Here is a 13,596-nt window from a genome sequence, read left to right as displayed (position 1 = left end):
TCTTTAGGCCCATCATACCCTCTCTAAAAGGGTAGACGAAAAAGAAAAACGTTAAAATAAAAACTCGTCGTCGTTGTTGTTGGCGATTTACATAAATCAGCTGCAAATTTGTTCCACTGTTCAAATGCAATGTCGCTGTGTCGCTGTGTCGCTCGTTGTGTGTGTGTGCGAGCGAGAGGTCCGAGGAAGTAGCCAACAGCTTCCACAGAGACAGAGACACACACACACAGAGAGAGAGAGAGAGACAGCAAGAGACAGACCTAAGAGCTCCAAAGTCCCCAAAAGCCTCAATGCGCGTGTCGCAGTGCTGGAAAAACTGCTTGCTGCTTTTCGTGGCTTTAACTTCTTTTATTTTCATTTTACATTTAGGCTTCTCTTTTTTTTTGCGGGGGCTCTTGTTGCGCACAAAGTAAGTAGCTTTTGTTTGGCTAGAAAGATAGACAGATAGTCTCTAGGAGAAGACTCTCCTCGCCATACGCATAGGTGGATGGGATGGGAAAATGCTCATCCTAGAGTCTGAACCAAAAATCTCCCCCTCTCGTCGAAAGGCGACAACAAATGTGTGCTGATTGTGCTGGCACAAGATCTATCAAATATCGGCGAAAACTATGGAAAATCATTAAAGCCATTAACGAGAATGCAATTGTACTTAAAAAATACTAGAAAATTAAAAGGAAAAACGGAAAAAAATAAAAACTATTAGAAACTTTACAAAAATATTAAAAAAAATATATAAAAAAATATTTAAAAAAATATAAAATAATAAAAATATAACTAAAAAAAAAAAAATAATCAAAAATTTGTAGAAAAATATTTTAAAAAAAATTTGTTTAATATTTTAACAAATTTTTAAAAAATATTAAAAAAGTCAAGTAAAAATATAAGAAAAAATTTAAAAATTATACATAAATATAAAAAAAATACAACAACAAAATATATGTATACAAAAATATAAAAAAAAATATACAAAAATATAACAACATTATTTTGAAAAAAAAACAAAACTATTTAAAAATATACAAAAATAGAGAAAAATATAAAAAAATAGACAAGTAATCAAAGAAAACCTGCCTTAAATGTTAACCTAAGTGAAAGGATACGAATTTCAGAAATCCTTTCCTAAGGGAATTTTTTTTATAGAATAATTGCTTTATTTCTGCAAAATATATTTATTTTTTAAAGGAAAATAAAAAGATAATTGATTAAAAAAAAAAAAAAAAAAAAATATTTAATGCCAAATAATCTATAAACTCCCTCTACAATCCTCATGTGCCAGATACCTCTATACATTGAAAGGTCTCTATGGTGGGACCTATACTTCGATAGCAATCATTATACACTCTACTCCTTGCATTTGTCTCAGTGTGGAATAGTGATCCCACCCTCTCACTAATTAGCCGTCCTGTCTGATTTTCGTTTGGGCCACAAATTGTCGCATCTTTCAACATTTGACAGACACTTTTCTCTGCTCTCTCTTACGGGGCTATCCGGGGCTTTGTGCTAACGATATGTGTCGCCTTTCCAAGGCATCAGTTGGCACCAATTGTTGGCCGGGGCTCCGCTCCCCGCTCCCCGCTCCCCGCTTCCTCTTTCAAAACGTAGGTGCTAAGGGGTTGCTGTTCAACGCATAAATCTTTTTGGCCACCACCAGAGGAAAAAGACTTTTCCTTGTATTTTGTTTTTGGGTGTTTTCCGAACCGTGGCAATCTGTGCTGTGGGGGCATGCTTGAGCTCATTAGAAAATATGCGCGTAATTTGTGAGGTTTCGGTTTTTTTAAAGGCTATTTTTGATTTGTCTGCTTTTTTGTATGCTCCTCCTATTTTTGTTTTTTTTTTTGTTTCCATTGAAATGTGTCAAGTGGCATGCCTCTCAGAAATGCACAGAGAGAGGGAGAAGGAGAGAGAGAGCACTTGAAATCGCTGGCTACCACCAATCCAATCGAATGGAATCTTGGAATCGAATCTCTTGGACAAATCTTTCATTCACGAAAACAGAAACAAAAAACAGAAACAGCGGCTCTAAAAAAGGCAAAACCATTGAGTGTGAGTGGGCATCAAGGCGCGCGCGCGCTCCATCTCGCCCACAACTAGTGGGTATCCCATAGATACATTTAGAAGAGCAATAACATAAAACTTGAAAATCACGCAAACAACAACAATCATAAAAGATATAGCGACACAAGACAACAGGCAAAACGGGCAAACAGAACAATAAAGCAACATAACAAAAACTTGATGTAAATTATTTTTTCGGCTACCATATTTAGTTGGAAATCTTGTGATCTGTATGATCTCTGAATGATCTCTCATGGTGTGGTGATGACGATGATGATGATGGTGATGGTGATGGCGATGCCGTGCTGTGGCTGCCCCTGTTTATGACTGAAGTACCCTTGGATGCGAGTGTACAAGAGTTAGGGCATCAGAGGTACACCAAAATGGGAATGATGGATGGGTTGTGGGTAAGGTTTTGGTTGGTCTTCAAGGAAACAACAGTTGCACATATATTTTCTATGAATTAGTTGTATTTCATAGACAAAATGGAATATTTCTAATAAAAATAACGAAAAACACGTGGCTCTATACGAAGATACCCAAAATGAACTAGTTCCGATGTCTGAATTATCAGTTTTTCAGATTAAAAGTTGCTTTGTACTGAAAAAACGAGGCACACGTGGCTCTATACGAAGATACTCAAAATGAACTAGTTCCAATTTCAGTTCTATCAGTTCTTTTGCTTTAAAATTAAATGATACTGAAAAAAATAAAGCTCACGTGGCTGGAAACCAAGAAACCCTAAGTGAACTAGTTCCGACTTCAGTTCTTCAAGATTAAAATTACTTTTTTCCCTTCATGAAACCCTAAATGCATAATTCTTCTACAATTTGCAGAAATATCCCCAAAATTAGAATTTAACTAGCTCCAATTCCAGCTCACCGAACTAGTTCCACTAGAAAATCCAGAAATAAGTGCAGTAAGTGATATCCCAGCATACCTAGAACTATTACTAGTTCAAATTTGGTTCACTGAACTAGTCCGATTGGAAATTCTTAGCCAACTAGAGAGACTATCAGCATAGCTTTATTTCAAGGGCATTCCCTAGTCGTTTTCCCCAAAAACCAACCGAAACTTTCCTTCAAAAAAACTGTTGTATCTAAGCCATCTTTAGGGGCAACCCACGAGTGGTAATGGTGGATGGTAATGGCCGCTAACCACCCAAATCATCATACAGCAGCGGCAGCAGTGGCAGGCAGGCACCACTAGAGAGGCACCGCGGCTGTTGTGTTGAGGAGTTGACTGACATTTCGCTTCAAAATGTCAGATGGCCTGGAACTTGCTACAGCCAACCAGTCCGGGGGTCTGGGGGTCTGTGGGTCTCGGGTCTCCTTGTGGCATGACAGTTCAAATGTACAAGACACGGACCACGACGGACTCGCGTTGAGACCATTTTGTGTGCCATATTTGGGGCGCCCCAAACAGTATGCGGTGTCTCATGAAGTGCCTCAAGATTTTGAAGATTTTTATTTGGTGCTGCAACACACATTTGAAGCCCCCCCACCCCCCTTTCCTTTTTTTTTGGAGGATGAGATGGGAGAGTGGAACCGTACCGTTTTTTAGACGTTGTTAACCGGAAACCCCCAGCGACAGCCTATAATTTGCAAATTTAATTTGCAACACACGCCAACATGTGACCCCAAAACGGCAAAATGTTATAAATAATGTGCAGTTGCAGTTGCAAGCAGCAGCAGCGGCAGCAGATCGTAGGTGTCCAGTGGCTTACCTTAAACTAGAAATGTTTTGCGGCTCTAGAGACTCCAGCGGCTTATGAATGGATCGGAGTGGAGCGACTGCGACTCCGACTGCGACTCATGAATGAAATCAACTCTGGGGCTTGGTCGCGGTCTTGCTCTTGGTCTGTCCCCTCCCTCCCCCCCCTCCTTGTGCACTGTCTATCTGTCTGCCTCATGTTCGATTGCTTTGGCGTAGCAATTTTTTATGCAAATGAATAACGCGTTTCTGCGGTTTTTCAACGAAAATTCAACGAATTTCATTTGAACTCCTAGAGCATACAGTTTTTTTTTGTTTTTGCTTTATTTAAATGATTGTGGTTTTTCGTTTTGTTTTTGCGTGGGCTCTGCCACCAAGTTCCACCACCAAAAAAAAAAATACTGCGGACGGACGGCGCCAACAGGTTGACCCCCCGGATGTGTGGGCGAGTGGTAGAACCTCTAAAGGCGACACAAATGCAGAAAATAGCCAAATTATTGGTTCATTCATGGGGAATATGGCAAGCAAGGGAACTAGGGATGTTTTTGCAGGGATAATCGTAGGGGTTCTTTGGAGAAGAATTGATATTAGAGTAGAAAAAGAGCAAAAAGATGATATGATTTGTGGCTTTAGTTTAATTTTATTGTTTGGGAGGAAAAAACGAAGGAATAGTGCCATTAAAATTATATTTAAATAATAGATAATGTCACAAATAAGTCCTTAAATCGACGCAGATTCTGTATAGTGAAACATGGCCTTCAAATAGTAAGGGGAAAAAAGGTTTGCCAAGCAAAATGTGTTCATAGATTGAGGGATGGACCGAAGGATGGATAGATAGATGGATAGATAGATAGATGGACAGTTAGATGGATAGATAGCTAGATAGATGGATAGATGGATGGATAGATAGATAGATGGCTGGCTGATAGTATTACCAGATTATAGAACAACCTTTCTAACTCTTCAAACTTCTATGATTGAAAATTATTGGGCATAAGAACTCTTCCTCCAAGTCCTGCATCAAAATCATGCCTTTCTTTACCTTCAAAGGACCCTAAATGGTCTAGATAGACCCCTAAATATATATATACTAATATTTATATATAAAATACAATAAAATACCATCAATTGTTTACCAAATGACTTCCTCAACTTCCACTTCTAACCGCAATCAAAAGTACTCCGCTCGGACAGGCCTTCCTCTGAGCTCTGTCTCTATTTATAGCGCCATGATCTCGTCGCTGCCAACTTTATTTTGAAAGTTGTCGATACACAAATTATAACTTAACCACAAATGTAAAACCACAGACAAACAGCCCACATGCTGGCTGCCCCTTCGCTCATTTACGATTTCGATACGATTTGATTAGGCCGGGCCCGAGGCGCAGACTTGGCGCCAAAGACCATGCAGGTGACAATAATAATCAGGTTGACCTATACGTAACCATTTGTGGCACACTTTATCGACCCACACAAGCCACAAGAGCGAATTATGCTAATAATACCCGTTAAATGGTGGATCAGGGTTTTAGAAATTGAAGACATTGCAATTCATCAGCTGCATTGTGCCACCAATAAAGCCTGGCCCGGGAGCAATCTTTATCTCTCTCTCTCCCTCTCTGTCTCTGTGGCGGACTGTCCAAGTTTAGGCCACATGTAAATGGCAATTAAGTTGCCGTCGTCGTCGTCGTGAACTTGTGAACCATTCCATTCCCCCAAGCCAGGCATCATCATCATCATCAGCAACAGCAGCAGAAGCAGCAGCTGCTTGGGAGATCTAGGAGGAAGTTCAGTTCCCATTTCCATGTCTGAATGGTTCCTGCAATTAATCGCAGCTCAAGTGGCTCACTGATTGCAATTAATCTTCATTAAGGCTACTGCCCTGCCCTGCCCAGCCCAGCCCTGCCCAGCCCTGCCCTGCCCTGTCCTGCCCCTTTGTCCGACTGTCCAACTTCTTCTGGGTGGATATGTCCTTTGACATAGGTCTTTTAACTATACGTTTTTCCGTTTTTCCCTTCGTTTTGGGGCTTATCCTTACAAACCAATTTGGTGATCGTGAGGTGTTGTTGTCGCTCAGCAGCAGCAGCAGCAGCAGCAGCAAACATCGACAACGACTGAAACGACTGAAACGACGACGGGCCAGGTGACCGCACAGCAATCACCTTAATTAAACATTAGGCAAGCCTCGCTGAGTGCCAGGCTTCTGGAGATTGTGTGTGTTTGCTGTTTGCTGTTGGCTTGGCTTGGCTTTCCGTTCGATTCGATTCGACTATGGGCCTCTGTATTGCTCTGTGCTCTGCTCTGTGCTCTGTGCTCTGCTGTGGTGTAGTGTGGTGTGGTCCATGTCAACGATTTCCGTTGCACAAGGTAACAAAAGGTTGTGCCAGCATAGTGGTTCAAGAATGGAGGGAAATTGTTGAGTTATATCTTTGAGCCTTCCAGTCGCTACAACGACTAGGTTCTTTAGTCATGTTCCTGCTATTATTTTCATGAGATTATGCTAGGAGCTAGTATTTTTATAGTATTTTTTTTAGTATTTCCAGAACGTTTTTAAAGCATTTTTTACAATTTAATACCTAAATTCAATTATTTTATCTTGAACGTTAATTTAAAAAAGTTTCTAGTATTTTCTGGTATTTTTTAATATTTTAAGATCAGATTTGCTTCTATCTGTCTGGTATTTTTTCTGGGAATCTATATTATTATATGTTCTATGGTTTTTTCTGGTATTTTTCTAGTATTTCCTGGTATTTTTCTGTATTTAAATCCTAGTTTTGCTATGCTCTGTCTTGTATTTTTTCTGGGAATCTCTGTTGTTATATAAAGTTTTTTGTGGTATTTTTCTGGTATTTTTATGGAATATCCTGGTATTTTTCAGTATTTTAATATTAGTTTTCCTTTGCTCTATCTGGTATTTTTTCTAGGAATCTCTGTTATGTGTACATTTTACTGTTTTATGTTCTAGTGTTTTTTGTCTGGTATTTTTCTAGTATTTTTGAAATTTTTCAGTATTTTTATACTATTTTTTACTTTTACCTTTCTGGAATTTGTTCTAAGAATCTCTGGTATTTTTATATTATACTCTTCTTATGTATTTTTTTTTGGTATTTTTGTATTTGTCTGATATTTTTATAATATTTTTTCTTTCCTTTTTCTGGTATTTGTTAGAAGTTTTGTTAGGTATTTATTCCATCATTTTTCTTATATATTGCTAGTATTTTTCTGGTATTTATTCTCAATATTGTCGCGTATTTTTAGTATTTGTTCTAGTATTTCCCGATAAGTTTCTAGTATTTTTGTGGTGTCTTTTCAGTATTTTTTGTGGATTTTTCTCTAGTATTTTGATGGTATTTTGTAGTCGTTTCTGGTATTTTTATAGTATTTTTTCTGCAAGCTAATGTTGGATTTCCCTTCCGTAAACCATTGCCACTGTGCTCCCCATTGAGTGTTCGCACTCCGAGAGCCTGGATCGCGTTGCCTTAATTTTCTAGCCGTTTTTCTTGGCTGTTTGGCTTTCATTCCGTACCCGTTCGCCTCGGAGCCCCGGATCCCCGGATCCCTGGATCGTGTTTTGCTGTTGTCGGCGGTGTCAGGCGTCGCCTCTCGTTGACAAATGCTGAAAGGCTTTGTGTGTGTCGCGCCCCGTCTCCGTTTTTGTGATTTTTCATTGGAAAACGTGGAACGATCACCCAGGTTGATTTAATGACAAAGAAGGAGCAGGAGGAAAAACGGCAACGGGCAAGGGGCAAAAAAAAAAAAATAAAGTGAAATAAAATAAACGGGTCACGTTATTAATTGGTGAACCCTTGCCAAGAGATTTATGAATATTGATTGCAAGTGAAGTGCAACCAGAAGTGGCAGCAGCAAGCAGTACCTACTGCCACCAGAAGCGCGGCAGCTGCATTTGGCCCTGGCCTCCTCATAGGAGTGCTGCTGCCGTTGCTGCAGTTCTCTGAGAGATTGAGACAGCTTCCTGTCGATTAGGGTCACTCAGCTGTGTGGCAATGCGAATGCGAATGCGAATGCTTCGACTCCCTGCATCTGCCCCTCCCCTCTCCGTGTCCCTCTGTCGGTCAGTCGGGGTCATTTCCTGGCTAATTAGTTGCCATGAGAGATTTGCTTTTTTTTTTGCTCTCTGCATCTCCATTCAGCAATTAAGCGCCGTCGCGTATTTATGATATTAATTAATTAAGACAATTTGTGTGTCGTGTATCGCCATGTGGGAAATGCGAGCACTGCAATGGATTTTTGTTCTTTAATTTTACTATGGAAATCAGAATAAGAGACGATTGTATTTCAAGGAGAACATTCTACAGAATGAAAGCAGAGCCTATGATTTTGATTTGGAATTGATTAAAGCTGATTTAGGGGTTTATAGGGCTTATGGTTGATTAAAGTTGAGTAAGGCATGATTTAAAAAACAAATTTATTATTATTATTATTATATTTATTTATTATTTATTGGAAAATACATATAAAGAGGTTTTAAGGGACAAGAACTTTGGTAAATAAGCTTTTCCTTACTTTTCTAAGGCCATTTCTCTCAATAAATCTATGAAAGATCTTTAGGGAATATATTCTTGTAGATCTTTTCAGGCCCGAAAAATGTAGTTTACCAATTTTAGAATATGTATTTGTTTTCAGGTATTTATCTTATTATTTTTCTGGTATTTATTGTATTATTGTTCTCATATTTTTCCAGTATTTTTCTCAAATTTGTCTAGTATTTATTATATAACTAGAATGGTATCCCATAATATTTCAGGTATTTTTCTTATTATTTTTATATTATTTATCGATTTATTTTTCTCATATTAGTCTAGTATTTATTCTATAATTTTTATGGTATCCTATTATTTTGATGGGCTTAATCTTATTATTTTTCTTGTATTTATTGGTTTTTTCGTATATTTTTCCAGTATTTTTTCTGGTATTTATTTTATAATTTGTATGCTATCCTATTATTTTTCCGACATTTATTGTATTAATATTCTCATATATATGTAGTATTTTTTCTGGTATTTTTTTAAGCTTGTATGTTTTTTCATATTTTAAAGTATTTATTTTATTTTTTGATGTTTTTATAGTATTTTTGTGGAATTTGCATAGGGTTTTTTTTTAAGGTATTTTTATAGTATTTTTCTGGAATTTTAATAGTATCTTAAAAAACATCTATGATAAACTTTTCAAAATTTTAGCTATAGAAAAAAAATGACTTCAACCGAAGAATAGATAATTTCTACACAAAAATCTTCTATATATCATAAAATCTCAACCAGAAATGACATTTACACACTTGAGAGGCAACATTTTAATTGAATTTTGAGGCGGAAATAGCACCGTTAGGCCTCGATCGAAACCACAAGCTATATAATTTAATTTATACGCCCCACCCGCACTCGCTGCACCTCCTCCCATATCCCTTTACCGACGTGTTCGAACGCCGATGCCAACATTGACACACTTTGGGTGGTCTTGGCGGCGTCTCGAACTTAATTTTCAGTTTTTGGCAACAACCGCAAGAAAGAAGAGCGAAACCGAAACCAAAAACCAAAAACCATACCGAACCCGAACTCACGTCGGAATCTGAGGCGAGTAATCGATGAGACGTGCGGGCACACACCTGTTGCAGCAGCAGAGAAAGGGCGCAGCAGTGGCAAGTGCCGGACGATGCACTGCATCATTTGCAGCAGAAAAATTTCAATTTCAGGCTTTTGGCAACATTTCAAAAGAGCGACTGACACAGACTGCCTGGACGGAACGGACTTGTCTGTCGTCTGTATTTGAAACAGTCGTCGGGCGCCAGGCAGCAGTGCATTTGAAGGCGCCATCGAAAAATTGCCAAGCGAACGGCATTAAAGTGCGCGAAATATGTTATTATACACTTCCAAAAAGTGGGGTACTATACGCTGGAGGGAGAGGTTTGTTTTTGAAAGAAGGATCTTAAGATTTGAAGGCGTTTTCCTATCGGATATATGGCAGGGAATATTCTGTATTTTATATCTTAGGGTATCTACTATTTCGCTGGCAAAGATACCCTTTTTTGGGACTGTCTTGTTTTATTTCCATTTTATTTATTGAGCCATTAGATCGAGAGGGTAGCTTTATGGTAAGGCCTCTGTGCTGTGTGGAGGCAGAGGTTTTTTCCTTTTGGCTGTCAGCTCATTCACAGATTAATTTTGGCAATTTATAGCCGACGAGATAGTTTTTGAGTAACTGCAACATGGAGTGCGCGGAGTCTGTGAATTATGTAATGAGAGTGGGGCAGAGGCGAGTGGAAGCCCCCCAGACAGACGCCCCAAACTAGTGTCACAGATACCCTGGGAAAATCGCAAGTAAATTATGAATAGATGCCAGAGAAATCAGTCCTAAAGGTGGGCCAGGGTGAAGGATGAATGGTGGACTCACCTGTGCCATTGCTGCCAAACCAAAGGGCCACTAGGTCCTCGCTTGGCGGCGTATGATGATGATATGGATTGCCATACAAATATGGATTGGGATAATCAAGCAGGACACGACGCGTGCCAGGCGATGAGGATTCGGCTAAGAGAATGAAACGAGGATCACAAGACCGCGAGTGGGAGATACCATGACAAAGGGATGCAAAAAGGAGATGCTCAATACACTTACCTTGGGCTATGTGGGCCGCGTATTCCGTGGCCTTTTGTAGATTGATGCGTGGTCGTGGCTTTGCCACAATTTGTTGCTGCTGCTGCTGTTCTGTTGGCGTGGGATTCGGGGGATTTTGATTTGCTGCTGCCGCTGCGGCGGCCGCCGACGAGTCCAACAGCAGTTGTTGCACCTGCAATATGTCCACGTATTCGTCCAATTCCACCGAATGCTGGGGCTCAGTGGGTCCCGAGTCGCCCTTTGCCAGCCCCGGGGGAGGATGCTGTTGCAGATATGCCGGGCCGATGGTGGGCGTTGCTCCACCTCCACTCGGGCCCGGGGGTTGATGGTAGTAGCCAAAGGCCGGACTGCAGGCCGTGGGCGCAGCTGCAACTGCAGCGCCCTGCTGCACGGCAATGGGCGGTGGTGCCGGTGGGGCGGCAAACTGTAGAGGATTACGGCTCAGACCCAGCAAAGGGGTTGTGGGCGTATTGAGAGAATCCTGCTGGGAGCTGGAGGGCGGCACTAAGCTGAGACCTTGACCATTCAATCCGAAGGATGTTCCTGCTGCTGCTCCTGTCGCTGGTGGCGAGGGTGTGCCGCCATGTGTGGTGGCCGATGACGATGTCGCTGCAGGCGGATGTTCGCCCACCGATGCTGTACCTGGATGCTGCTGACTGCCTATCAATTCATTCTGTCGCCGCATTGTCAGCAACATTTTTGTGTTTGAACAGAACGCTGAACGTTAACCGGAACGAAAACAAAACAAAATTGTTGAAAAATAATAAAGAAAAACACAAGTTATTGGACAGAAACTCCATTTGATTGGTTTGATTCACTTTTCTAAAGAATTTGTTGGGTATTTCAACATTTTGTCGGCTCTTTAAGATCTCTTTGAATTTAATTTTTGATTGTTTTTCAATTTTGTTTACTTTTGACAGGTACGTTTATGTTTTAATCACTTGAGTTCTAATCTTTTGTTGCACTTTTTCACTTTTTGATTGGTTTTTTTCTTCAATAATTTTGTTGGTTTTTTTCTTGGAATTTTCCGTTTTAATTTTTGCACTTTTGGTCACTTTAAAATTTGTATTTTTCGTTTTCCTTAAAGGTTTTTCTTTTGTATTTTTTGATTGATTTTTAAGTTTGAATCAAATCAGTCTTTATGGCTTGAAATGATTGTTCTTTTTGATTGATTTGTTGATTGATTAAAATCTAAACAAAAATAAGAAAGAAAGAAATTTATTAGAAATATTCATTTAATTTTTAGAATTTGGATTTGTATATTATATTTATTTATATAAAAAGTTTAGGAATAATACTATATTTCCGTACGTTCCCCATTTGTACCCTTTTTTGGTTTAAATATTTTTTAAATTTTTTATTTTTATTTCCCCCAAAATAACATTGCAAGAAATTTATTAGAAATATTAATTTTATTTAAAAATGTTTGATTTATTTATAATATTTATTTATCAAAAACCTTACTATATTTTTTGCGCACATTCCCCCACTTTTACCTTTTTTTTAAAATAATTCTTAGATTTTGTATTTGGTTTTCCCAAAAATAAGATTGAACAAAACTTATTAGAAATATTATTTAATATAAAAATTTTCGATTCCCCAAAATAAGCTTAAAAGAAATTTATAAGAAATATTAATTTAATTTTAAAATGTTCGATATATTTATTATTTTTATTTTTGGAAAAAAAAAATTTTAGGAATTATATTATATTTTTTTTGCCCATATTCCCCCATTTTTACCTTTTCTTTGGTTTAAATATTTCTTAAATTTTTCATTTGATTTTTCTTCTACGGAAACTCTGTTTTTTTTTCACCTTTGCTTCCGCCTTAATTTATTTCTTAAAATTCGAACACGGAAAACATTTATAAAATGCTTTTTATATTGAGGACAACAGTAAAACCACACTACAGTAAAATTACGCTACAGTAAAATTGACACTACAGTAGATAAAAAGACACATCAAGACACTGAGAGTTTTCTTTCGAATAAAATCTACATCAAAAATACACGTTTACACATATGTATATGGGGGGTATTTAAAATGTATTTAAATATTTTTGTATTATATATTTAAATATTTCCATTTAATTGGAAAAACATTTAGCACAAAAAATATGCCTTAATTCTATAGAAAATTTCTCAAAAATGATTCCTAGTTTTCTTTCATTTTCATTTTGCCGGCGGCAATTCATTTTCGTTTTCTTTCACTTTTCTTTTGTGTTGATAATTATCTAGCACTTTTTCTTTCTGTTTTGTCACATTTTTCTTTTGATTTGGGGAGTTTTTTTTATAAATAATTTTTATAAATTTTTAAAAATTTTGTTTTAATTTTTCGTACGCGCGCGAAAATTTTGTTTTGTTGATTGTTTTGTGTGATTTTTGTGTTGGCCAAAATATTGCGAGACAAGCCGTTGAGCCGTCAATGCGCTACTGGCGCGAGCGGTGAAAATCGAAAATGAAAATGGGAAAACTCGGGCATCGGTAAAAACACAAAAAAACAACAACAACAACAAAAAGCAGAAGAAAACATGATGAAAACAGCGGCAAATCGGCTGCGCCGCTGCTGTACTTGTGCGTCGGCGTCGATGGCAGCAGCAGCAGCATCGGAGGCGTCGGAAATGTGTCGGAAAATGCCTGTGGAAATTGTATTTAGCTTTTGCCGAACTCTCTGTCGGTGTCTGTCGCTGCCACTGCCGCTGCCGCTGCCTGCGTGTAACTGTTGATTCTTTGCATGGGATTGCTCTCGCTCTCACTCTCTGTCTTTCTCTCTGTGGCTGTGTGGGTGGAAAACCAGCATTTCCGATTCCGTTGGCAGAGCAAAAGTCCACAACAATTGTGGGTGAGAGAGAGGGAGAGAGAGAGAGTGTGAGATGGAAAACTACGTAATAGTTGGGAATATCCTTATCTATCAGATAAGGCATTAGCTTTCACTCTCAGAACGAAAGAAAGCAAGCAACGACCACCGATAGGCGTCAATGGGTCGTATGCGTAATTTATGATTAATCATACGCCTCAATGTACGCCTGGAAATGTTTCCTAATGAAGTTTATATGTTGCAATCCCCCACTTGATATTTAATACGATGACTGACATTTTCGGTCACGAAATTCCCCCGAAATACCGAAAGGCACTTGCCGGCTGACTTTTCTGAAAAGTTAACTAAACAACAAACAGAGGAATATGCAAAGCATCGCCTA

General features: G+C 38.5%; 1 protein-coding gene across 3 annotated transcripts in view; it reads right to left on the bottom strand.

Moving 5' to 3' along the window:
• The window catches only part of LOC108157195 (dendritic arbor reduction protein 1), a 54,460-nt gene extending 43,049 nt beyond the window's left edge, over nt 1-11,411 (bottom strand). The window contains exons 1-2 of one of the 3 annotated variants that reach the window (XM_017289125.2): nt 10,399-11,411; nt 10,177-10,311 (exon numbers count right to left, since the gene is read on the bottom strand). In XM_017289125.2, coding sequence (XP_017144614.1) covers nt 10,177-10,311; nt 10,399-11,095 — 832 coding nt within the window. In that variant the 5' untranslated portion in view covers nt 11,096-11,411. The remainder of the gene's footprint in view (nt 1-10,176; nt 10,312-10,398) is intronic. The other 2 variants (XM_033389158.1, XM_017289126.2) reach the window with 2 other exon arrangements.
• Nucleotides 11,412-13,596: the final 2,185 nt, after the last annotated feature.

Source organism: Drosophila miranda, chromosome 2 (assembly GCF_003369915.1).
Source record: "Drosophila miranda strain MSH22 chromosome 2, D.miranda_PacBio2.1, whole genome shotgun sequence".
NCBI lineage: Eukaryota > Metazoa > Arthropoda > Insecta > Diptera > Drosophilidae > Drosophila > Drosophila miranda.
The sequence above is the reverse complement of the archived record's forward strand: the minus strand, read 5'-3'. Positions and strand labels throughout refer to the sequence as shown.